Consider the following 25,086-nt stretch of genomic DNA (forward strand, 5'->3'; position numbering starts at 1 on the left):
AAATGGCAATAAATTTGAGCACACATACTGCCATCTACTCGAAGTGACGTAATGTGTATCGTCAGTTTATCATCATATCTCCACTGAACTTGTTATGAAGAATATGCAACTGTAAAATATTGTGTTCAACAAAGACCGCCAAAACAATAGAACAAAAACGAGATTTTTGTATAACTTACCAGTAAAATCTCTTTTTCGCTCTTCCTTGGGGGACACAGGAAACCTTGGGTATAGCTCAACTCCCTAGGAAGCGTGACACTAAGTGAAAACTGTTAAGCCCCTCCTCCAGCAGCTATACCCTCAGCCTGGAGAGAGAGACTACCAGTTGCGTGCCCCAAGTAGTGAAAAAAAAGGCAATGACCAACCATGTGGAACCAAACAAGTCAACTACCCGACAGGGGCAACTAAACCGTAACCTGTAGAACCAGAACAATGGGTGGGTGCTGTGTCCCCCCAAGGAAGAGCAAGAAAGATTTTACTGGTAAGTTATACAAAAATCTCGTTTTCTCGCCCATTTCCTTGGGTGACACCGAAAAACCTTGGGACGTTCGAGAGCAGTCCAAGAGGGGAGGGACCACAGACCGAGGTGAAAGCACAAGAGGTATCAAGAAACCGCTGCTTGCAAGACCAGGCGGCCCAAAGCAGCATCCGCCGATGCATAGGTGTTCACCCTGTAGAACTTGGTGAAGGTGTGCAAGGAAGACCAGGTGGCCGCCTTGCACAGTTCAGCCGAAGCCCGATGCCTCTGAGCCCAAGAGGCACCAACCGCTCTGGTAGAATGAGCGGTAACACCAAAAGGCGGCTCCTTGCCCTTGGCGCGGTAAGCCTCAGCAATAGCCATCTTGATGAAGCGGGCAATAGACACCCTGGACGTCGCCAACCCACTGTGCGGACCTTCCAGAAAAAAAAAAAAAAAGTCTGTGCGCCGAAAGGGATCGGTGATCTCCAGGTAAATCTTCAGGGCCCTAACGACATCTAGGCGATGAAGCTCCCGTTCTCGAGGGTGAGAAGGAGACAGACAAAGGGAAGGGAGGACGATGTCCTAGTTGAGATGAAAGGCGGAGACCACCTTCGGGAGGAAGGAAGGGACCGGACGGAGAACAGCCTTATCCTGGTGGAAGACCAAAAGGGGCTCAGTACAAGAGACACCCGCTGCCATTTCAGACACCCGTCGGAGAGACATGATGGCCACAAGGAACATGACTTTGCAGGACAAAAGGCGAATAGAGACCTTTCGTAACGGCTCGAAGGGGGAGGCTTGGAGCGCCGAGAGCACAACATTAGGTCCCAGGGCAGAAAGGGAGAGGGATACAGAGGAACAGAGTGAGCAACTCCCTGGATGAAGGTTTTGACAGGCCCGAGAGGGGCCAAAGGACGCTGGAAGAGGATGGACAGCGCCAAGACCTGACCCTTTAAGGGTCCAGGCCAGACTGTAAAAAGGACAGGACCGTGGGGAGGGAAAAACGAAGAGGATGAACATCCAGATTCTCACAGAATCCTAGGTAAGATCGCCAAGTCCGGTAATAAATCCTGGACGAGGCCGGCTTCCGTGTGCGGATCATGGTGCGAACCACATCCGCAGAAAAACCCAGTTGCGTCAAGACTGCGGTCTCAACAGCCACGCCGTTAAACGCAGCGACTGTAAATGCTGGTTGAAGATCGGCCCTTGAGAAAGAAGGTCTTCTCTTAGAGGCAGCGGCCAAGGCACGTCTCCCATGAGTAGCATCAGGTCGGCGTACCAAGATCGGTGAGGCCAATCCGGAGCCACCAGGATCGTGGGAACGCCCTCTGACGCGATCTTCCGAAGAACCCGAGGCAGAAGGGGGAGGGGTGGAAACACATACAGGAGGGAAAATTCCTTACAGGAGGTACAGGCATGGTACCAGGGTTTAGGGGCCCTAGTGGGATCGGACATGTTGGTGAAGTTGGGTAGGCAAGTGAGGGGCCTAAAAGGCAGGCTAGGGCCACTGGAGCTAGGAAGGGGTTAACAGTCCTACCAGACCCAGAGACCACAGGAGTGAGGAAGTATCAGCAGGAGGGACAGCCAGAGGATCCTGCAGGTCCAGATGCGTCAGGAGTGAGGGCAAGAGACAGCAGCGGTGGCGACAGGCTTCAGCGGTGCATACTGTGCTGGGAGGGATTTGAGGAGCGCTGGATACGAAGCCCCGCACCCCCGACGATCGCACTGAGTTTTGCGCGCGATTCAAACAAACTAAGGCGCCAGGCGGCGAAGTTCCACGGCCGGCGTTGAACAAGAAGGGCCGGACAACCAGAGGCCCTCTGATGATCGGTGGAATCCTAAGATGGGCTGCACCGCCGCCACAGGGTAAGGGAAGTGCCTGGAGTGTCTTGTGCACCGGCCGCCGCACAGAGCGGCCGCAATGTCGGCCGGCAGTGAAGGGGTGTGCCGGCTGCTGCCCGTACTGCAGAGACTGGGGTGCCCTCAATAAAGGTGTTAGGGAGGGCAAATGAGGTCCCTGACTCATGGGGGCAGAGATTAATCTTTCAGAGGGTTAAGAGGTGTGTGGGGTCATTGGTGAGATTTTCCACTGGGGTGGAGGGAGGGGGGTGCTGGAATAGGGCTGGAGCAGTCACTCACCATTCTGATGTCTTCACCCTCTGTCCATTCCAGCAGGGTTGCCCCTTCAGCAACTGGCACCGCAGTGGCAGGAAGCTGGAGAGGGGCTTATCGTCTGGGGGACCCTTACGCTGGCGGGATGCAGGGAAGCTGGGCTGCCCTGGTCCTCCTTGTCTTCTGTGGGGGAGGCAGCAATGCGGATTGCCGGCACTGGCGCACCTCGACCCCGGGAGAAACAGAGAGGTCCAGGCGTCTCTGTTATCTCTGCGAACAAAACAGAAAAATAAAATAAAAAATAAAAGGAGAAAGATCGAACCCTGCATGAGCAGGGAGTGTCTTGCCTCCTTGGACACTAAGCAAAAACTGGTAGTCTCTCTCTCCAGGTTGAGGGGATAGCTGCTGGAGGAGGGGCTTAACAGTTTTCACTTAGTGTCACGCCTCCTAGGGAGTTGAGCTATACCCAAGGTGTCCTGTGTCCCCCAAAGAAATGGGCGAGAAAGTACGTTTTAGCAGACACTATCAAAATCCCTGGAAATGCAGCATATAGGGGTGGCCTGCATACATGACAGACAGCAATATCCTGCAGGCAGCTATAAGAGACGGGGAGGGTGTTGACGAGAAGAAGTGTGACTGCATTTTTGGCCACCATCAGGGACAATATCAAGCTATGATACTCGACAACTAAAATGCTCTCAGGGTGGCTGCGTTAGTCCACAGGGTTATGGAGTTTCTATGCCAATGGAGATGAAGGTGTGCATTTCACGTTAAGGGTCCTTTTAGCGTTTTGAGTGCAGATATATTTGCAGTATAAAATAAAGAGGACACAATCAACAAAAGCATTGGAGTAAAACAAGCAGGGTGGTACTGTGATGAAGTGATCATTCCTTACCGATGTTCAAGCAGGCAATACATATCTATACAAACAGCTGTTCTCATAAGAGGATATCTATGCAACATTAATAAATTACGATCCATATTCTCAGATACCAAAAATCATAAAGCAATTAAATTTCTTAAAACTATCAGTGTACAGAGGAGCCGCTACAGCACTTTGATAAGGGTGCCTTTTACTTACATCAACAGGAGCCAGGAGACTCTTGCCGAGATGTTGATTAAAAGACAGGCACCAAGCTTCATTGTAACCATTCATGTTAGGAACATACTTCTTTATTGTCTCATCATTCAGCCTCAGCCACACACCATCATCATTGTGGATCTAGATGGGAAACAAGCAACAATAGCGAGCCATGCTCTCCTGTAACTACTTTTTGGTTAGCAAGTCCAACATGGCTCTTTCTAAAATGCCAGTGGCAGGTGTGAAGCACAAGTGTGTGCGCAGGGGGAGTCTATGCCACATGCATCACCAGTGGTACAAAAGTGTATTGAAGGGCGTGACTAGTGATAAAATATGGGACAATGCTCAAATGATCAGAAAAGAACATAAGCAAGCAAGACTGGCAGTGTCTGACACTATGGGACAAGTCAGAAAAGTTATGCATAAAGTTATATAATAGAAATATGGTAACGTACAGGAATAAAAAAAACTTTATAATGAACATGTGATGCTTTATCTGAAAACACATCTGCCTACTGCAGTGTTACTGTAAGTTACTGAAGACATTAGCTTTAAAGTGCTATGCAATGCAAGTGGCCAATAAAGTATGATAGTTGGCCATGATAAAGAAAACATCATTACCAAAAATGTCTAAGGAATTACCTCGTCAACAAAAGCGATGGTTCCATTGACTTTCACTATGCCTATCTGCTCACTCTGAAGGGAGGGGTGGCTACGAATGCGAAGCCCTGCACTGTCCTTGGCGACAAATTTGCGAACCTATGAAGCAGAGGTAGACAGCAAAGAGAGAAAACCTAAGCACAATAAAAACAAAGCCTAAAATAGTCAAAAGGGAATATTCAGCCCAAAAAGTCACTTCCCTACACCCTAAAAAGTTTAACCAAAGCAGTTGTCCATACAATGAAAAAATGTCCCCCCAGGCACCCACTGCCATTCCAATACTTCATGCTGCAGCGATGACGTTCCAGTATACCCCAGACACTGCTGCAGCCAGTCACTGGCCTCTCCAGAACAGAGAATATGATCGATAAAGGCAGTGACTGGCTGCAGCGGTCATGTGGCGTATACAGGTCATCATTGCTGCATTCAAACAAAAAAGCCATAGGGGAAAAATTGAAGCAGCGGCGCTAGGTGAAATAGGCGAGTGTATGCTCTCTTATGGCAATCCCTGCATGGCTCATGCACACAAAACGTATTTTCTTTCCGTGTCCGTTCCGATTTTTTATGCGGAACCATTTATTTCAATGGGTCCACAAAAAAAGAAACATTTTGTTTCCGTATGCCTGTATTTCTGTTCCGCAATAAAAATAGAACATGTCCTATTAATGTCTGCATAACAGACAAGGACAGGAATGTTCTATTAGGGGCCAGCTGTTCCGTAAAAAACGAAATGCACACGGACGTCATCCGAATTTTTTGAGGATCAGTTTTTTTTGCGGACAGCAAAATACATACGGTCGTGTGCATGAGCCCTAAAGCGAATGAAAATGTAGTCTCCTGTGTGTGACCCACTATAAAAGAAAGACAGAAAAGTCAGTTATGCAATTTATGACATCGGTTTGTTGTCCTTCTGTTGTAACAGCCTTTAAAGGGGTTGTCCGTGAGGTAAATACTGACAACCTACCCTCAGGACAGGTCATCAAGAACAGATCAGTTAGGGTCTGACTCCTGGCAGCCATGCTAATCAGCTGTTGCATTGCATCGTTCTTCCTTAAATACTAACAGAGTTGTACATTGTGTAAGGGCAGTTCTTAGTATTGCAGCTCATTCACTTAAAGGGGTTTTCTGAGATTTTAATACTGATTACCTATCCTCTGCATAGGTCATCAGTATGTAAAGGGTGGGCACCCCTGCCGATCAGCTGTTTGAGAAGGCACCGGCACTCCTGTGAGCCCCGCGCCCTTTTCGGTTTTACCTAGGCCAGTGAGGACATGTGCATTGCTCACGGGGCCTAAGAGCAGCTCAGCATCTATTAAAGTGAATGGATACTAAGCACAGCCGCTATACAATGTACGGCACTGTGCTTGGTAACCAGGGAGATTGCAGCGGCACTCACAGAAGTGGGTGGGCACTTTGATAACCCCAAAAAGGAGGACATCACACCCAGCACAGTGGGTGACGATATTACAACACACAGAATAGAAACCATAATCTATATAACAGTGCCTACAAGCACTGATGTCTTCTCACATAACTCATTGGTAGGGTGCCCAGGTGTCGTACCCCACCAATCAGATATTGATCACCCTTTTAAATGGTATTGAGCTAAAGAAAGGCCAGGTGACCAAAAGACATGACATTCCAGGACGAGGAGGAAGCTACAGCACTTGACTATGCGCAGTAGCTGATTGGCTGGGGGTGCCATAAGTCAGACCCTCACCGATCCAATATTGAGGACCTATTTGAAGGACAACCTCTGAACACTACCAGGTACCCCTAACTAAACATCAACAGGATTTGTTATGGTTCCCAAACACTAAGCAGCATACATCGAGAAGACATTTTGTTTGAAACATGCCACAAACAAGAGATGAAACACATGGCGCACAGCATTTAGGCTGTTTTTGAAAGAAACAAAAATAAAAATCCAATTCCTACTGTGGTTTGTTTTAAGTACAGGATATCTTTTATGTCAAATCTTTCAGAAAAAAGCTGCATTTTTGATAATGAATAGTTACTGTTAATAAAAAAAACTAAAACAAATAAATACAAAATATTATCCTGAAACAAAAAATAACTTGACGTTCAATAATCAGCATTCTTTTTTCATCTTTTCCTTTTTAAAATTTATCCTGGGCAAATGATAGAATCTCAGTGGGAAAATATGAACTTGAGAGAGAGAACTTGGTCGCGTGGCAGCATTTTCTTATACTAATAAAACAGTGGCTCCAGTAAACAATGCTCTGTAAAAATGGACTACCGTAGCAAAAAAGAATATTTCCAAGTTAATTATTCAAACATCAGAGTTAACATAGAACTGGGTTAGCCAAGCTTAAAAGGTGTTATCCAGGCTTTTCATATTAATGACCTATCATCAGGATATGTGATTAATATCAGATCAGCAGGGGTCACCTGGCACCCACGCCAATCAACTGTATGAAGAGAAGGTGTGCGCCGTTTCCTATCTCTGTCTACATAGCAGACACGGTGCGCATGCCTTCTATTCATACAGCTGATCGGCAGGGGAGAGGGGGCGCCGAGTGGTTGGACCCCCATCGATCAAATATTGCCCGGAAAACCCTGTTAAAGCACAGAAACATTCTACCTTGTTAGGTTGAGGCTCTGCTTTTGGTTTTACCAATTGTGTCCCAGGTGGTATCATTCCTTTTGGTGGGTCTTTTACTTTGACTTCTAGACCTGCATCTGTATAAGAAACATAAAACATGCTTACAATTAGCATATAAAATGCCAGTAAAATACTAAAATTTCAAAAATGTCATACAGCAATGTGTCATGGCCTAAGAAACACTGAAAAGCTTTAGGAGTTACTTTTGTCTGCACAGTGAAGTGCCCTGCTGCACATGTGTAGTAAACCTCTGTGTCCACAACTATTCAACATGGCGGTGGCTGCATCCTCTACTGCGCAGATGCTGAAGATGTTTAGCGCAGGCGCAGATACAAGCTGCAGAATTATCCTCTATCTGTAACTGCATGGCCACTTCTGGTTGCTGGGTAGAAGATGACGCAGACATACTGGGAAGCTTCGGATACAGTGCTTTCTTTACATGCCTTACCCATGGGCACAGTGCGGATTAAGGTCATCCCTGAAGAGTTTTAGTACTTCTGTTGCCATAACACAACAGTGTGTAGGATTTCTAAAATTTCAGTGGAAAGCAGAAAACCCCTTCACGGCTTCCTGAAAAGCTTAAAGGGGTCGTACAATTTCCAATGTAACTGGGCATGTATGCTTGATACAAGAATGCATGACTGTATGCTGTCCCCCAGCTGCCCGGTAATGTAAACATACCCATCTACCATCCTCCATAGGCTGCAAGACGGAGGTCACCTCTTTCTCTGGCTGCTGATGGGTAACTTCTATGCTGCGCAGATGCTGAACAGCAAATGGACACGTGCAGATACAGGGGATTCTGCTGCCTCTATTTGCACATGCAGACATGTCCATTTACCATTCAGCATCTGTTCAGAATAGAAGGCACCCAGGAGCAGCTAGAGGAAGCAGTTGCCGCCATCTTGCACACAGAGCGGAGAATGACAGGTATGTATGTTTAGCTCACTTACACCGGGGCAACTGGAGCCTCTATTAGGACAGCTGGGAGACAGCATACAGTTATGTATGCTTGTATGGCACATACATGACTGTATATGGCATTTTGACCAATTACACTGCAAATTGACCAACCCCTTTAAGGCTAGAGCCTAACTGCAACTTTTTGTACAGTTATCCTTTGGAGTACAGTGGTCACTTGACAAAAAAAAATTGGCTGTAATGAATGCCATGGTTAGGACCCTTGCAGACGAGAGTGAGCGGATTAGGTCTGGATGCGTTGCGAATGCGTCCAGTGAAAAATTTGCGATTTCGCAAACAAGTTCATTCAGTCTGGTCTGCGATCGCGTTCAGTTATTGCGCGGGTGCAATGCAATTTAATGCATTTTGCACACGCGTGATAAAAAACTGAATGTATACAAACATCTCTTAGCAACCATCCGTGAAAAACGCATCGCATTTGCTTGCGGATGCGATTTTCATGCAGCTTCATACACTTCCATGGGGCCAGCTTGTGTGAAAAATCGCAGAATATAGAACATGCTTCGATTTTCACGCAACGCAGAAGTGATGCGTGAAAACCAACGCACACGTACACAGCCCCATTAAAATGAATGGGTCCGGAATACATGCGAGCGCAATGCGTTCGCATCACGCATTGCACCTGCGCGGAATACTCGCTCGTGTGAAAGGGGCCTTATACAGTTATTGAAACTTGGAAGACTACCTTCAGCGGTAACAACTTTATATCATTGCACCCCAACTGATTATCTATCAAGTTCTAAACTTTTTTAGGTATACTGAGCTCCCTCCCCTCCTGTTTTCGTCTGATCGGACACCATCTTGAATTTTAGATTTCACTCTGCTTTTGCTTTCTTTGTGATATGCTATCAATCCCACTATGCCTCAGCACAGCATCACATGAACCGCTGGAGCCAGTACTAGATCTCCCTGCTTGAGGGACAGCAATTATCCACCCCTCCATTTTGTTCGACATAAGGTCAGAGATCAAATGGTAAAGTGTGACGATGGAGTCATTTGGACTTTATTGTGTCTGAAAAATATCCAGACACCTGTATAAATTGAAGATTTGTCGGACATGTTTGTGTGAGACCTTCTCCATTTTTGTCTGATGGAATGAACAAACTAATCTGAAATGTCATGTAGAGAACATTAATACCAAGCACTAACTAATGTATAAGAGATAGTACATTACCAATCTCTATTCCATCTATGGTAACATGTATCGTATAAAGGCCGACGGCACCAGGAGTCCAGTTTGCACAATAGGTACCATCATTGTTGACTCTAATTAACATATTTTCACTTGGCCTATTAAGAAGGAAATAAGTCACACATTATAGAAAGCATTTACACCAAAACATAATGTGTAGAATAGCAGCAACGGTGCATTGAAAAAACAAAACGCTAGATGCAGGAAATAAAAAACATTTCAGCTAATAAAAATCTGTCGCTCCGGTGATCACCAATGGTGCCCTACATCCATGTGACCAGTGCAGCCAATCACTGGTCTCAGCGGTGAAGCTAGCATGTACATCACATGGCCGCTCAGACCACCGATTGACTGTAGTGGCATTCAAAAATTATCTATTGTTTGAATCAACTTTTTTACATTAAACATTTTAAAGCATTGCCATGTTTTTACATTTTTCATGCCACTGTATATTTAATTTTTTTTTATAAAATCCTGACGTTTCCACACTGGCCACTAAATGATAAGCGGACAATTCCTGTTCTGTACAGATCACTTTCCAGTAGTCATCTCACTACTATCACAAGCAGAACTGCAATCATAGATAACATCTCTGTGTATATTGCTGGGTTTCTTTCCTGTGGCTTCGGCAGGTCACTACTATAAAAGTACTGAATGCCATCACAGAAGGGACGGACCCCTGAATTCAGCGGGTCTGTCAGTACACTATGCCCTCAATGAGGGCAGCACAGTGCAGCTGACCCATTCCCTTTAAAGCCCAGAAAATATAATGCAATAAAAAAATACTGAAATTGTTACTTTACATCAGACAGCATGGGGTTATCCAATTTATGTGGTCACAATAAAAAGGCAACCCTGAGGCACACATTTTTTGTCAGTAATCAAGACTCACACATTTCAATTTTAACAAGTACCGGTAACTAGAATGAGAACATCTAAACTCAATATTCTGTACTGCACATGTATAGGCTTCGTGAACTTGTAATAAACCTTTATAGGCTCCAGGCCCTACAGATCTATGTCAGGCGTGGATTCAGCAGACCATGTAACGTGTACTTTTATTTTTTTTGCATGGATGCCATGCTGGATTCAATATTATATTTCTAACTGCAGAAAAGGAGTGAGAGGGGTTATTTGCCAGATGCCTACCTTTTGGGCATTGGTGAGGCATAGCGAAGTTCTTCAAATGAGTAACTTTCATAAGCCTGAAATATAGAAAAAAAAAGATATTCCTTAAACATGTACAGTTAGGCACTTTCACACAAGTCAGTATTCTGTTCAGATCTTTTACACTTTTTCTTTGTGTAGATACCGATATTCATGCTATTGTTGGGACATGTAGTCACTTATTGTACACCATAACAAACATCATGTTATAAGTCTTTATTCACATTGACAACTTGGTGTTACAATTGCCCTGGTCAAAAGGAACGTGTCCCTACACAGTCTGATACGGACTGCTCTGCCTGTACATTGTCAGACTGTGCAGAGACTCAACAGGTAACATGTGGTTGTCAGTTTACTCCTAAGTTTCTAGCAAGAATACCAGAGGGACAGCAGAACACAGTTAAAAGAAGAGATGCTCCAGAATTTAATGGGGAATAAAAGTATTTACTAAAAAAGTCACGTCAACGTGGACAGGTCCTCTAGAAGCATGGCTCATCCAATATCCATACCTTGGGGGGGCGGAGCCAGCAAGCCATGGTGTAGGTCGACTTCACCAGAGCTCCACACAGCTAGCCCAGCTTTAATCGATTTAATCAGCGGACACGGGTCCTAAAGATGGGGAAAACCCTCAGAGACAAAGAGGGTGCCTCAGGGGCCACTGCAAAGGCTAAAAAGACCCAGGGAGACCTGAACAAGTTTCTCAACAGGCGATCCACATCGCACCCTGATGGAGGCAAGATGGCGCGAGAGGCGCGAAACTTCTCTGAACGGGAGGGAGCCGACAGCTCAGACGCTGAAGTTTACAGCAGAGGTAAGCCGGACTCCCTGCCCCTAACTCAAAGCTTCCTTCAGCAGTCGCTGACGCAGGCTCTTAGCCCGGTCATGAAGGAGCTATCAGACATTAAGGCCGAATTCCAACAGCTCGGCCACAGGGTAGAAAGCCTGGAAGAAAGCCAGGACCTGTTAGTCCAGCGAGAAGCGGGAATTCACAATCACTTGACGACGATGTCTAAGATGATCAATACTGCTTTCCTGAACCTGGAGGACCAGGAAAACAGAGGGCGGAGGAAAAATGTACGTTTGAGGGGAATACCTGAAGCGGTTCAGGCTGAAGATTTGACCGATGCAGTGCGTTCCCTGTTTGCATCCCTCGTGGGTGAAGAACGAGCTGCCGCCATCGTTATAGAAAGGGCACACAGAGCTCTTAGGCCCAAGCCGGCGGTGGGTGAGCCGCCCAGAGACGTTGTTTGTGCTCTAATGAACTTTCTAGATACTGCAGCTCTCCTGAAAGCGTCAAGGGAGAAAGGAGACCCCTCTTTGGACGGTCATAAAGTGCAATTATTCCAGGATCTGGCGGCGAGCACACTAGCCAAGCGCAGGAACTTGCGCCCTTTGACCGCGCTCCTAAGAGAAAAGAAACTACCAGTAAGATGGCTGTTCCCTTTTGGCCTCAGCACCGCCATAGGAGGGAAGCAATATACAGTAAGACTCCCGGAGGATTTGCTGCCTATATGGGAGGCATTGGGATCAGAAGCTCTGGACATTCAGTCATGGCTCCCGTGCAACCCGACATTAGACCTTCCAAACCTACCGCAGGCAGAGGAATGGCGCCTGGCGCAAAAGAAGAAATCTCCGAAGAAAAGATTTCCTTAACCCTTCAGGACGTGTCTGAATTGAGATTCCAGAACTCGCCATAAAAGGGATCTTTGAGATCACTATGCTTCAGCCTTGTAGGATTCAGGTTCTATCTTGACTGTCTGATTGATCCCTCAGTGTCACTATTGTTTGCCTTTTCAGCCCACTTTCCTTATTTTATGTCTGTTCAATCCTAACCTCTCCCGCTTTCTCCCTCATAACTCTTTTCCCCCTTCCCTTGCCTTCATATCCTGTCTCATTATGTGCTCCATTAACAGGCCGTCATAGGTAATGCAATGTTTAATGTCTGGTCGCTCACGGCTGATAGTCCGAAGAGCTCTTTTGCCCTGTCTCCATTTGCTCCTATGATGCTGACACTGTGCAATAACTTAGTGAGACTGGTAAAAATACAGTGTCCTTATATTGTAGAATGTCTGTATATGCCTGCTGTCCTATGTTCTCTTTATTGGGCTTAGTGTGTGAGGCCTGGCTCAAGGGTGTTTACACACTAATTTCCCCCCAGTCGGGGTTTATAACCCCTCAGGTAGTTATTACTTACTTAGTAACTGCCCCGTTACCCTTTTCATCAGATGTTTTGTTCATGTATTTTTTGTTCCATTTGTTGCCCTGTGTCGCCCTCTCCTGGTCATTTAGACCTTCTGCTCAGGTTAACTTTGGTTTTTAATGACTGATCTAAAAGGTATTGTCTCTCAATGTAAATGGTATGAACACCCCACAGAAAAGGAGTCAGATCTATCATATGCTCCGGAAAGAAGGTGCAGATTTAGTCTTCCTGCAAGAGACCCATTTTAGGCATTTACATATCCCCAAAAGAGTTAATAAACATTTTGCGGTTTGGCATCATGCATCCTACTCCTCAGCTGCTAGAGGTGTTTCTATTGCCCTAGGTCAGAAGGTCCCATTTTCTTTAGAAGCCAAGTTAGCTGACCCTGATGGTCGCTTTTTATTTTTAAAAGGTAAAATAGCTAACACTAAATACACTTTAGTGAATTTGTACGCTCCTAATAGTGGACAGATCACTTGGCTGCTACACACCCTAGAGACTCTTAAAGCGTTCAGAGAAGGATACATCATCATAGGGGGAGACCTTAATCTCACGCTTGATCCTCTGAGACTCGACCTCCATAGGCCGCCCTATCTCAAGAAGGCAGCTGAGGAGATTACTTATTGCTCTCAGAGACTTGGGGGTCTCGGACGTCTGGCGCCTCCTCCATCCTGAGGAAAAGGATTACACCTTCCACTCACAGGCGCATAATTCATATCAGCGCCTGGATTATATTTTTGTTGCTAACCATCTGCTGTCCTCGGTTTCTGAGGCAAAGATGGGGAACATAGTCATTTCTGACCATGCGCCTGTGAGTGTGGGGGTGAGGATCAGCGCCCTGCCTCCGAGGTCCTGGGTCTGGAGATTGAATGAGACGCTCCTGGAAGAAGAGTCCCATAGGAAGGCAGTTGAGATATGTCTCAAAAATTATTTTCAAGAAAATACTGGGAACCTCGCTAATGGGACATCACTTTGGGAAGCCCATAAAGTTGTAGTCAGAGGGGAGCTCATCAGCTTGGGATCCAGCGCCAAAAAGCGTAGGCAAAAACAACTAGATTCCCTATTACAGCAAATCTCCACACTTGAAACCCTTCATAAAAAAACTAGGACGGATGAGGTCTTGTTGTCACTTAAGTGCTTAAGACATAAGATCACTGACCTTTTGAACATTAGAGCAGCAGGGGCCTTGAAGACGCTGCGCTTTAAGCAATATCTCCACGGTAATAGAGGTTCCAAGTTGGTATCCAGCCTAATTAAGGGCCAAAGGAATAGGTCCTTTATCCAGGCTATTAAGTCAGCCTCGGGCCCCCGACTTATCAACACCCCAGCGATTGCCCAGGAGTTTTGCTCCTTTTATTCGAATCTGTATAGCCTCCCAGTACCCCTTAATGCTCAACAAATTGAGGAGCGCACGTCGGATTTTCTCAAATCCATCAACATTCCGAAACTCTCAACAGACGATACACATCGGCTGCTGCAGCCATTTACAATAGAAGAAGTGGGTAAGGTCCTAATGTCTATCCCTACAGGTAAAAGCCCCGGGCCTGATGGGTTCCCAATCTCTTATTATAAAAAGTATAAAGATATTTTAATCCCGCACTTTGTTGATACATGCAATCTCCTCCTCACGGGTGGTTCCTTGACCCCACAAGCCCAGGAGGCACATATAACGATCATTCACAAAGAAGGAAAGGATAAGGAGACATGCGGCAGTTATAGGCCGATCTCATTATTGAATACTGATTTGAAGTGGTGGGCCAAATTGCTTAATAGCAGGATAGCTGGGCTGCTTTCTGGGCTTGTGGGCGAAGAACAGGTGGGATTTGTTGCAGGTAGGGAGGGTAGACAATGTCAGTAGAGTAATTCATGCGATCACTCACTCCATCAAATTTAGATCCCCTCTTGTACTACTAGGCACGGATGCGGAGAAGGCGTTCGATAGGGTCAGCTGGGCCTATATGAGTAAGGTATTAGATGCCTTTGGTTTCCCGGGAAACTTCATTGGGGCTATTTATACTTTATACTCTGCACCATCTGCGAGAGTACTAGTTAACGGCACCCTATCGAACGCCTTCCAAATTAGAAATGGCACGCGGCAGGGATGCTCTTTGTCCCCTACTTTATTTGTGCTCACCCTAGAGACGCTTCTTCTTAAGTTCCGACAATCCCCCCTGATTAAAGGAGTGAAAATAAGCAATTACACCCACAAGATGGCCGCCTTCGAGGATGATTTGCTGCTTTTGATGACTAATCCTGAAGAGGCTCTACCGGAGGTAATGCAGATTTTCGATTCCTTTGGGGTTATATCAAATTTCAAGATTAATCTTGATAAGTCGGAGGCCCTGGGAGTTTCCCTTTCGACCGCTTTGCGTAATAAAGTCAAAGCCCTCACACCATTCAAATGGCCTACTCAAGCAATAAAATATTTAGGAGTAATGATACCGATGGATCCCAAGCTGTTGTTCAGACTTAACTTTCCCCCACTGCTTGCCAAGGTCACCTCTGTTCTCACTAAGAGCAGCTCTCCTTTCCTGACCTGGCTAGGCAGGAAAAATGTCCTCACCACTTATATTCTGCCGTTGATTATGTACACCTTAAGAGCCCTCCCCAACTCAATACCAGCTAACTTCATTAATAAATTGCAATCTACCATGAGCAAATACTTATGGGATAAGGGCCGCCCTAGAATGTCCTTTCGCCTTCTTTCTCGTAGAAGGAAAAATGGGGGTATCTCGTTGCCTGATCTATCGACCTATATACGGGCTATCAGTTTGGAGAGATGGCTTAAATTGACCAGACAAGAAACGAACTGTATGTATATTGATTTAGAATTGGCCCTGTTGGGTAAGGAATCTTTTCACAGATTATGGACACCTGGGAGGACAGGGGAGGGACCCAAGGTAGAGAGTGAGCTAACCAAGGGAATGCTCAATATATGTCATAAGGCTATGGCTTTAGCCTCGGCCCAGGGTAAGATATCCCCACTGGCTCCTATTTCAGTTATCCCTACACTCATGTTCCCACAAATTAAGTCTCCATCAGATATATGGCTAGCACTTTCACATCATAAAATAGGAGACATGAAAAGGTTCCAAACCTCATCTGACTTCTACACTGCCCTCTCAGGTGACCCAGCCCCTGACAAAGATTTCATCCAGAGAAATGATTTTGAGAGTATCTGTAGACAGTTTCTGGCCTCTAAGTTCATCCCAACCCCTGATCCGACGTGGTTGGAGAATTATGTTTTACTACCTAGTCTACCCCATAAATGTACCACGCTCATTTATAGACAGATTCTATGCGCAAGGGACTCTAATGTGCCACCATGGGTAGCAGAGTGGGAAAAAGAGCTCCAACTTAAGTTTGATGAAGCTGATATTAAGTGGATTCAAAAATCTTCGCATGGCTTCTCTAAGTGTATAAAAATTCAGGAGAACTCAGTTAAGACTGCGCTGCGGTGGTATAGAACGCCCGAGTACATTTTTAAAATCAGGATACTTTCCACAGATATTTGCTGGAGATGTTCTACCGCCACTGGCTCCCTGTCACACATCTGGTGGTCCTGCCCGGTCATCAGACCCTACTGGGAAGGTATTGAGTCTGCTATTAATATAATTTGCACAATGACCCTGAAACTCTCAGCCCAGCTGATCTTGCTTTGGCTACCTACTCCAGACTTTCGTCCGGGGAAAAACAACTTAGCCACGCAGTTACTCATGGCCGCAAAACTTTTGATCCCAGTAAAGTGGAGATCAACCGATCCACTATCACTAGGGATGTGGCGTGAAAGGGTCCACTAGATGTGCCAAATGGAGGAATTGATAGGTTGGACATATCACAGCAGAGACAGATTTTTGCAGTTATGGCAACCTTGGTTAAAATATAGGTCAGATCTTCTCAACTCCCAGCAATGGGACTCTGAATAAGATTTGAGATGACATACACTCAATATATGTTTGTACCATATTATAGATAATATGAACAGTCTTGCATCCATTACCGTAATGAGCGATTTACATAATACTTAGGGTTGACACAATGTTTGGGCCTTGTTCTTCCCCTCCCATTATTGACATGTAACTGTTGTTATATTGTGTATAATTGCACTGTAAGATCGATCGCTTTAAGGGCCATTTAGCTCTAGACTAGCGGTGGTCACATCCTAGCTTGTATTGTTAGGCATTGCCTTTGATGCTGTATATCTAACGGTGACTGTGATGTGATGCACGCTATATTACACTTACATTATGTGATGATCTTTGTTTATTTGATCAATAAAAAGAGATTTCAAACAATATCCATACCTTCATCATTGTGATTGCAATGTAACGTGCTTCCTTCACAATCATGGGTTCATAGGAAGCATCAAGCTTAGGCGATGCAAGGCCACCAAAAGTCATATCCGTGACAGAGGATGCAGAAGACGATGGGCTGCCTGGTATCCGGGGAAGTTTTTTTATTTGCTCTTGCTGCAGGGAAGTCTTCTTCTGTGACACAGGGACAGCTTTCACTTCCACCTAAAGTAGACAGGGCGCAGATAGAAAGGCAGTGATGTGAAACGCCTCTCCTGAATGACATATTCACAGTTAAAGTCTATACAAAAACTTCACACTGTAAATCATTTGCTTCTCTTTTCTATCACTTTTTAATTACACGTTTTATTTAGCAAAACCCAAAAGTATCAAGTCTAACAGAATCAGAAATTCATTTTCCACATCATAAAAAACTGAAAATTTTTGTTAGAATACTTAGAGCTGCTGCAACTGTACCACTTTCAGACTAATTAATATTTACTTAAAGGGGGTTGTCTCGCTTAAAGGGAACCTGTCACCACCCAAAACCATCCCAAGCCGCCAGCAGTACCTGAGAGTAGCCAGCAGCGTGTTTCTGATGATGCCTTTCTTCCTGAAGGCAGATGCAGCAAAAGTACTGAAAACTTTGTTTTACCCCCTGCCCGGCGCGCTTGTCCGCACATGCTTGAAGTCACGTAGGCAGCGGCCTCCTTGCTTCAAGTCACGGTAACCACGCCCCTTTCCCCGCCCCTTCGCTGTGACTGACAGCGCTTATGCACGAGAGTTTGGCTGCCTTTGCCGAACAGCCGTCTGTCAGTCAAAGCAAAGGGGCGGGGAAGGGGCGTGGTTACTGTGAATTGAAGCTACGCGCAGGTACTGCTGGCGGCTTGGGATGGTTTTGGGAGGTGACAGGTTCTTTTTAAGCAAATGGCATTTATCATGTAGAGAACATTAATACCAGGCACTAACTAATGTATTGTTCATATTACCTCCTTTGCTGGATGGATTAAATTTTTCATTGCAATATACGATTGGCCTGTAATCCAGCATCGGTGGCTGGGACCACACATAGGCTTGTGTTTTTTCCTATAGAATGCAAGCACAACTACCACTGATGGATTGCAGGGTGGTCATAACCATGGAAACGAGCAGTGTATAATGTAATGGAAAGGAGGCAATATGGACAATCACAATACATTAGTAAGTGTCTTGTATTAACTTCCTCTACATAATAAATGCTATTTGCTGAAGTGACATTCCCTTTAAAGTTATATTTCAACATTGAAAACCAGTTCAATGAAGAAATGTATTGCCAATAACTCCCTCATAATGTGGAAAGAAAGGTTTTACATTCAACATACCTTCATATTTGGGACATGAACAACATCCCCATATTGATCTTTTGTTTGTACTGTTATGGTAGTGGGCCAACCACATCGGATATCATCTTTATTAAGAATTAATGAAGTCTTCTGTGGGTCAGCATAGGAGTCTGGTTGAAGCCACCTAATGATGCAAATAATAGTTAATAGAAGTAGATGAGACTGAAGTGAATCACCAGTCAAGATTTAAAGAAATAGAAACAAACTTGTAGCAGTACCTTGCCAGTCTTCCACCACTTGATCCAGGCACACATGTGATGAAGTCTTCTAAAAAGGACTGCTCATTGCTTTGTATTTGCAGTGGTAGATTTCCCTCTAAGGCCTCCAGAATGGTTGGAGAATGTGACAGAGCAAGGCCCTTGCCCAGAATCCCAGAATGCGTTTTGCACACCTAATTTGAGAAATATAGCACTATAACGGTGGTGTGTCTCACACAGGATTTTTGTGCCAAAATCAGTGGTGAATCCAGCATTTAGAAGAATTTCACATTTCCTTCCAACCCACTTTAAACTTTGGCAAAAAAAAAAACCTGAATGAAAAACTGCCACAAAATGCCACATGTGACACCACCCTAAGGCTTAACAGCCAGCACCAAAGCAGGTTGTCCCATCTTCTTATGAACAAGACGATCAAAAATGAGGAAGGATTTCAATGAACAGTATATTTATACTCAATCTGCCCATCTACCACTTCATCTTTGAGATGTACAGATTTTCAACTTCAGAAACAAGATATTATTGATGTGAATTCTATTGCCATTTTAAAATATTTTGAATACTAAAGAATAAAATATCTTTTTTTCTGTTGAATATGGAATTAGCCTACTTCTCCAGATACGGAACTTAAATTACAAAGCAAAAACCGTCTGTACGTTGGTTATAATATACAGTATTTTACCTGCAAGGCTGCCTCTTCAACAATTTCTAGGTCTTCCTCCAATTCACTCCCTATTTCAGAAAAATAAGTTATATGTATTAATGTACAAAGATAGAGCATCTGTGCTAAACTTTACTCATATCTTGGAGAGGAGACACAAAAGCATCAGCATTCATCACTTTTCATCCAGAGCGTGGTGCAAGTGGAATCAAATATTCTGCAAAACTGTTCTTTATTTCAGCAACAAAAACATATCCTTGGTTTGTTATATGAACAGCTTTATTTCTAAAGAAAACAGGAAAATGGGTCCAGAAAAGTCATGCAAGTGTCCTTTCTATGGGAAAATGCCAAAATGCACACATTCATATCCATTTTGCAGTATACAAACCGCAGACTGGGTGTGCATGCCACATTTGTCGGCTAGAACCGGCTATTCTGGTCTGTAAAATGGTTAAGAATAGGACATGTTCTATAAATCGCAGAACAGCCGCCCAGATATGGACAGCACACAGATAAGTCTACACTCGCGTTTTGGCTTTCCGTTTGCGAGATCTGTTCAGGGCTCTCACAAGCGGTCCAAAACGGATCAGCTTGCATTCTAATGCATTCTGAATGGAGAAGGATCCGCTCAGAATGCATCAGATCTGTCTCCATTCCGCTTTGGAGACGGACACCAAAACGCTGCCTGCAGCGTTTTGGTGTCCGTCTGAATAAACTGAGCCAAAATGTCCGTCCTGGCACACAATGTAAGTCAATGGGGACAGATCCATTGACTTTCAATGGTGTTCAAGACGGATCCGTCTTGGCTATGTTTAAGATCATACAAACGGATCCGTTCTGAATGGATGCAGATTAGGCAGGTTGTATTATCTGAACGGATCCATCCATGACAGACGCGCACAAAATGCAAGTGTGAAAGTAGCCTAATATGGGTCTGCGTGCAATCCACAAAAAATGGCTGTGTGCATGAGGCCTAATTCCTGCTCTTTATATAACGCCAACACATTCCGCAGCATTGTACGCCGGTTGTCATCACTCCCATCACTCCCTGGAGATCCCAGTCATAATTCTCAATGTCAAACACATGACCAGGCCATTTTTATAAGAAGCAATTAAAATCACTTCTTTGGTACAAAAGGAGTAAACGCATCCAAAATGGACTTTCAACTCGAGGCAGACGTTGTTCTTGATTGGAGTGGAACCCTGGACCCAGAGTCGCAAGTGTAACAACCAGTGACCATGACACCATTTAGTTTTGGTTTGGACAAATTAAAAAAATTAATCAAAAAATCACAGCAGGCAGGTTTTACGCGACCCACAGTTAAAGGGGTTGTCCTGTCGGCTAAAAAGAGCAATGTATTTGCCGACAACGCAGAAGACTATTTTCAGTCTGGCCTCTGTTCTGACGATCACGTGACCCTGCTTCCGGTTATGTGAGGTCTCCTTTTGAGCTGACAGCCTGTAATTTGTCAAAAGGGACTTCACGGAATATGGTATTGTGGTTCATCCAATTCAGTAGTAAAATCTGTGACCCACAATGCCCCTGGCACAAGAGGGGCACCTTACATGTAGGAATGTACAGCAGGCATAGAGCCAATTAGAGCAGAGAACCTCAAACTCTGCTTTAGCATCACTGCTGATTGCAGGAGAGCCTATAGCATCGCTGGCACTTTACTTCCACGGGGCAACCAAAGTGGCAAACAGGGCAGCAGAGGTTCTGTACAGTGGGTGCACTGCATCTACTATTTTAGTTCGTTAAAGGGTTTGTGCAGCAATATATAATGAAGACCTATCCTCAGCATAGGTCATCCATATTTGATCGGTGGGGGGTCTGACACCCAGCATCTCCGCTGATGTTGCTTCAAAACCCTTTTAAAAAGCATCCAATAAATTAAAGGGGTTTTCCTTGGAAAAAAAAAAAATAATAGCTTAATTGTTCATTATGCTATTAAAAAAGAAGAAAAAAAACCCTCCAATAACAGCTACATTTGTCACAGTGAAGCTAGAGAGGGGCAGAGGACCGGGAACTGTTAGAACGGGAGCAGCGGGGGATCCATGAGGCACACTTTTTTCACAATATGATATGTAGCTTTAATATAAATCATGTTGCCTGGAAAACCCATTTAATAGTTGTATTTTTAAAACCTTCAGGCACGTTGTCAGGCTATTGTGTTTATCTTACCAATTGGGAGAGCAAGATCTTTTTTCATTAAGGCAGCGGCGCATATGCCTCCCAGGTTGGCCAACTCCTTCTCCAGCTGAATGATCCCCTAAAAAGAAAAAGAATAATTATCTCAACATCAACTGAATTATGGTGAACATTATATCCAATAATATGCAGTGAAAAACCATTCCATCCACTCTAAGGACCCTCAGAATGGAAGAGCCATGGCCCTAGTAAAGCATGGCTGCTCCTTCAAAAGATTAAAGGGGTTATCCGAGTTATGGGAAAAAAAATAAAACCTAACAAAATTAATCAGGATATACATATACATTAGTCAAGCTTGATTTTTTTAAAAAAACAACGATCTTTACACCTTTTCTAGGTTCTGTTATTGCTGTGTTTACATGCAGCAGTAACAACAATGACTCATCTCTCCCTCATGAATATTTGTGGGAGGGGATCTGTGGATGGCACTGTTTAGGGGGGAGATCTGTGTGGATGGCACTGTTTAGGGGAGGGGGGATCTGTGGATGGCACTGTAGGGGGATCTGTGGATGGCACTGCCTGCCATCCACAGACCACAGATCCCCCTACAGTGCCATCCACAGATCCCCCTCCCCGACGCTCACAGCAGCAGTACTAATCAGTCACTTCATTTCTCAATGCAGAGCTATTTTCTTATTATTTTGAAATCTCTGAGTCTCTGACTCTTACTTTGGCTGAGCTCCGGTAACAACAGCAGGCAGCGTTCATTCACTGACGTCACGCGCCTGCTCCGCCTAGTGGGAGGAGCAGGCGCGTGACGTCAGTGACAGTGAGTGAGCGCCGCCCCCCGAACTGCCTGCTCTGCTATTACCGGAGTACAGAGCTAAGAATGCAAGTAAAGAGCTCACTACAGCGCCCTGTATATTCTAACCCCCAGGCAAGCGTCCCTGTCACCATGGGAACGCTTGGGGGTTAGAATATACCATCGGATTTGAGTTTTTTTACGATCTCACTGAGCTCGAAAAACTCAGATCCGATGGTATATTCTAACCAGGCAAGCGTCCCCGTCACCCTGGGAACGCCTGGGGGATAGAATATTTTATACCATTGGATCTTCTGACTTTTACTCTGCTTAGCCAGCTCGGGGCCCCAACCAGTTCGGGGCCCCAAGCTATTGCTGGTTTTGCCTGGCCTGATGATCGCGCATATGCGATCACCTATTAGCCGCAGGGAGGAACTTTGAGGTAGCCGTGGCACAAGTGAGGATCGCGCATGCGCGATCAACTCACAGCCGCACGGACTGTAATCCAGAGAGGTGGGGGCGTGGCCAAGGCTGATGACGTTCCGTTTACATGGCTTAGTCACTCCGACAAGCAGAGAGCTCCATGTAAACGGAACGTCACAGCTGATGACGTGGGCAGTCACATGACTGTTTAGTGTAGCAGAGAAACGGCACAAGATAGGTACTGCAAGTTATTTAGGAAAACTAATGTATAGGGGAAATAAAGCCATAGAGAGAAATTAAGTTAACTCGGATAACCCCTTTAACCCCAGCCATCGCTGTGCAGGGAGCTGTAGGACACATTGACCTGCAGCAGATTTCTGGGACACCCCCTTTTAATAACATCCGAAATTTTGATAACTTTGAAGCAATATTCCAGATATTTACAAACAATGCTAAAGAAATGAAGACAAACTGACCTCATCAGTTCCTGGACTAAATTCATATCCAATAGCAAAACACTTGAAGCCGTAAAAACAGGCCTTTTCATCTTTAACATAGTCCGATGCAGTTTCAAGAGAGAACAAAGCCTCATTTCCTGAAAAAATATATATCGAAAATCGTGTTAAACAGTAGATTCTGAGTTTTACAACATATATTTACAATTCTAATGAACTGCGGCGTTTGAAGTTCTATACAGACCACAGGCAAACATGCAGCAAGCGAAAGTAATTACCTCACCTGTTATGGGGCTAATACAGATGCCTGGCACACGACTGCCCGAGTAGTATGTGACTGCGTGGCGCCCGACATTATCAAGATTTATAGCAACAGTACAAATACTCCACGGAGAGAAGGGAGTAATGAGCTTGCCCAGGGCCCATCGGAGCTGGATAGAACCATCAGCAGTTCAGTTACCCCAACTATAGGGGTCCATGCACGTGAAATTGGATAGGCCTTTCAGAAACAGTATCTAATGACCGTTCAATTACTTTGCCCTTGAAAAGGAGTAATACTGACGCCAATATATAGTGGGCTTGTCAAACATGACATCTGGTGATAAAGCAAGGTGGTAATAAAGTGGTCTAGAGCACCACCAAAGTACGCATGGCTTGTTGCATGCAGCATCTAGCGACAGCACAAAGACTCCGCTATTGAAGACGGTAGTATCTGACCTGTTGCAGAAGAATAAAGATGAGGAAAACTCCGACAGAAAACCCCCAGTGTAACGGAAGGGGAATGCTTAAACAAATCCTGACATACTCACCCCGTCTTCATCCTCTTCGCTTCGGCATTGTTTTTACTTTGTGTTCATACAAGATTCTTGGGTGACATTTTTTATCATCAATTTGACCCCAGCAACCACATGATCGCTAAGACGAAAGCAGGAAACGGCCACAAAACACCCCACAAGCATGTGACCACTGCAGCCAATCACTGCCTTCAGCAGTCACGTGCAGTTCATGCTTCTGCACAGTAATACAAAGCAAGCAATGAAACCTTGCAGCTCACAGCGTTAAAGGGTCATTTCCATCTTATAAAGATAAGGCATATCGTTACGGTTAATTACATAAAATTTTATGTTCGGTAACCTATGAGAAACCCACAAACCCTGAAAATTAAGGGGCTGCATTGCTGATTTAGCATTCTGCATTTCACAGCACTATGGCCGGTCATCTGTGCAGTAAACTGCAGGCAGCCCAAGTCACTTGAATGGGGCCATACTGAAGTGCTTTGCCCAGTGGGTGGCTGGGGCACTGTGTTGCTGGAAAACACAATGAAGAGCAGTAGTAAACTTGCATTGCACCCTCTTGGCATATCCTGTGCGATCACTTTATAAGCTGCTGTATCTCTTGTTATACGCAGAACCATAGCTCATAGCAGAATCAAAGCTTTTCATTGATATGAACAACAATAAATTTACCTGGCAATATTAAAACAGCAGTCGGCCACCCAGAGGAGCCAGAAAATTTCTTTAGTTCAACCCAGGAATTAAGGCTTTCATGAACAGGAAACTTTGGTCCAAAACCTGAGATCTGAGCATTTCGCCCTGGGATCATGAGGCGCAAAACATCTTCAGACTGCGCTGTGCCACACTGTGGATCAAACTCCACTGATATCCATCTAACACACTCTGGGAAAGACACCTGAAATATATAAATGCATGTTTACTGATCCATCACCATTTCCGAACAATCACCCAAACTAGCACAGCGGCATATGCTAGAGGTTTCATTCACTTGTGGTCAGTGGGTGAAGACTCTTTATTATGGGTCCAAATGAGCTCACTCCTCTAATCACAAAACTTCAATAAGACTACTAAAACATCCCCTCTGCACTCCTGGGAAAAAGACCTGGGACTATCGTTTTCAGATGAGCAGTGGTCCTCAGCATTTGCCTTTATCTCCAAAAACCTTAGATGCACTTTACATTATGAATCTCTAATGAAAACAACGTTGAGATGGTATTACACCCCTGACCGCCTATGCCATATCTTCCCAGGATCCTCCCACCTTTGCTGGAGGGGTTGTGGCCAGAGAGGCACATTATATCATATTCTTTGGTCTTGTCCATTGCTGCAGGGTATTTGGGGATCCACTTTCTCCCTGGCTTCGGATCTATTGGGTAGCCAGCTCCCGCCGACTCCTGAACTAGCCCTCCTTTACATTGATTTGAATAAAATGCC

General features: G+C 44.9%; 1 protein-coding gene across 1 annotated transcript in view; it reads right to left on the reverse strand.

Annotated features, from left to right (window-relative positions):
- LOC120993876 (E3 ubiquitin-protein ligase MYCBP2-like) overlaps positions 1 to 25,086 on the reverse strand; it is a 58,213-nt gene that overhangs the window by 16,325 nt on the left and 16,802 nt on the right. The window contains exons 13-24 of the mRNA XM_040422347.1: positions 24,325 to 24,547; positions 22,880 to 22,998; positions 21,212 to 21,299; positions 19,051 to 19,100; positions 18,372 to 18,544; positions 18,133 to 18,277; positions 16,784 to 16,996; positions 10,262 to 10,317; positions 9,095 to 9,210; positions 6,919 to 7,016; positions 4,296 to 4,412; positions 3,654 to 3,794 (exon numbers count right to left, since the gene is read on the reverse strand). Coding sequence (XP_040278281.1) covers positions 3,654 to 3,794; positions 4,296 to 4,412; positions 6,919 to 7,016; positions 9,095 to 9,210; positions 10,262 to 10,317; positions 16,784 to 16,996; positions 18,133 to 18,277; positions 18,372 to 18,544; positions 19,051 to 19,100; positions 21,212 to 21,299; positions 22,880 to 22,998; positions 24,325 to 24,547 — 1,539 coding nt within the window. The remainder of the gene's footprint in view (positions 1 to 3,653; positions 3,795 to 4,295; positions 4,413 to 6,918; positions 7,017 to 9,094; positions 9,211 to 10,261; positions 10,318 to 16,783; positions 16,997 to 18,132; positions 18,278 to 18,371; positions 18,545 to 19,050; positions 19,101 to 21,211; positions 21,300 to 22,879; positions 22,999 to 24,324; positions 24,548 to 25,086) is intronic.

Source organism: Bufo bufo, chromosome 3 (genome assembly GCF_905171765.1).
Source record: "Bufo bufo chromosome 3, aBufBuf1.1, whole genome shotgun sequence".
NCBI classification, from domain to species: domain Eukaryota; kingdom Metazoa; phylum Chordata; class Amphibia; order Anura; family Bufonidae; genus Bufo; species Bufo bufo.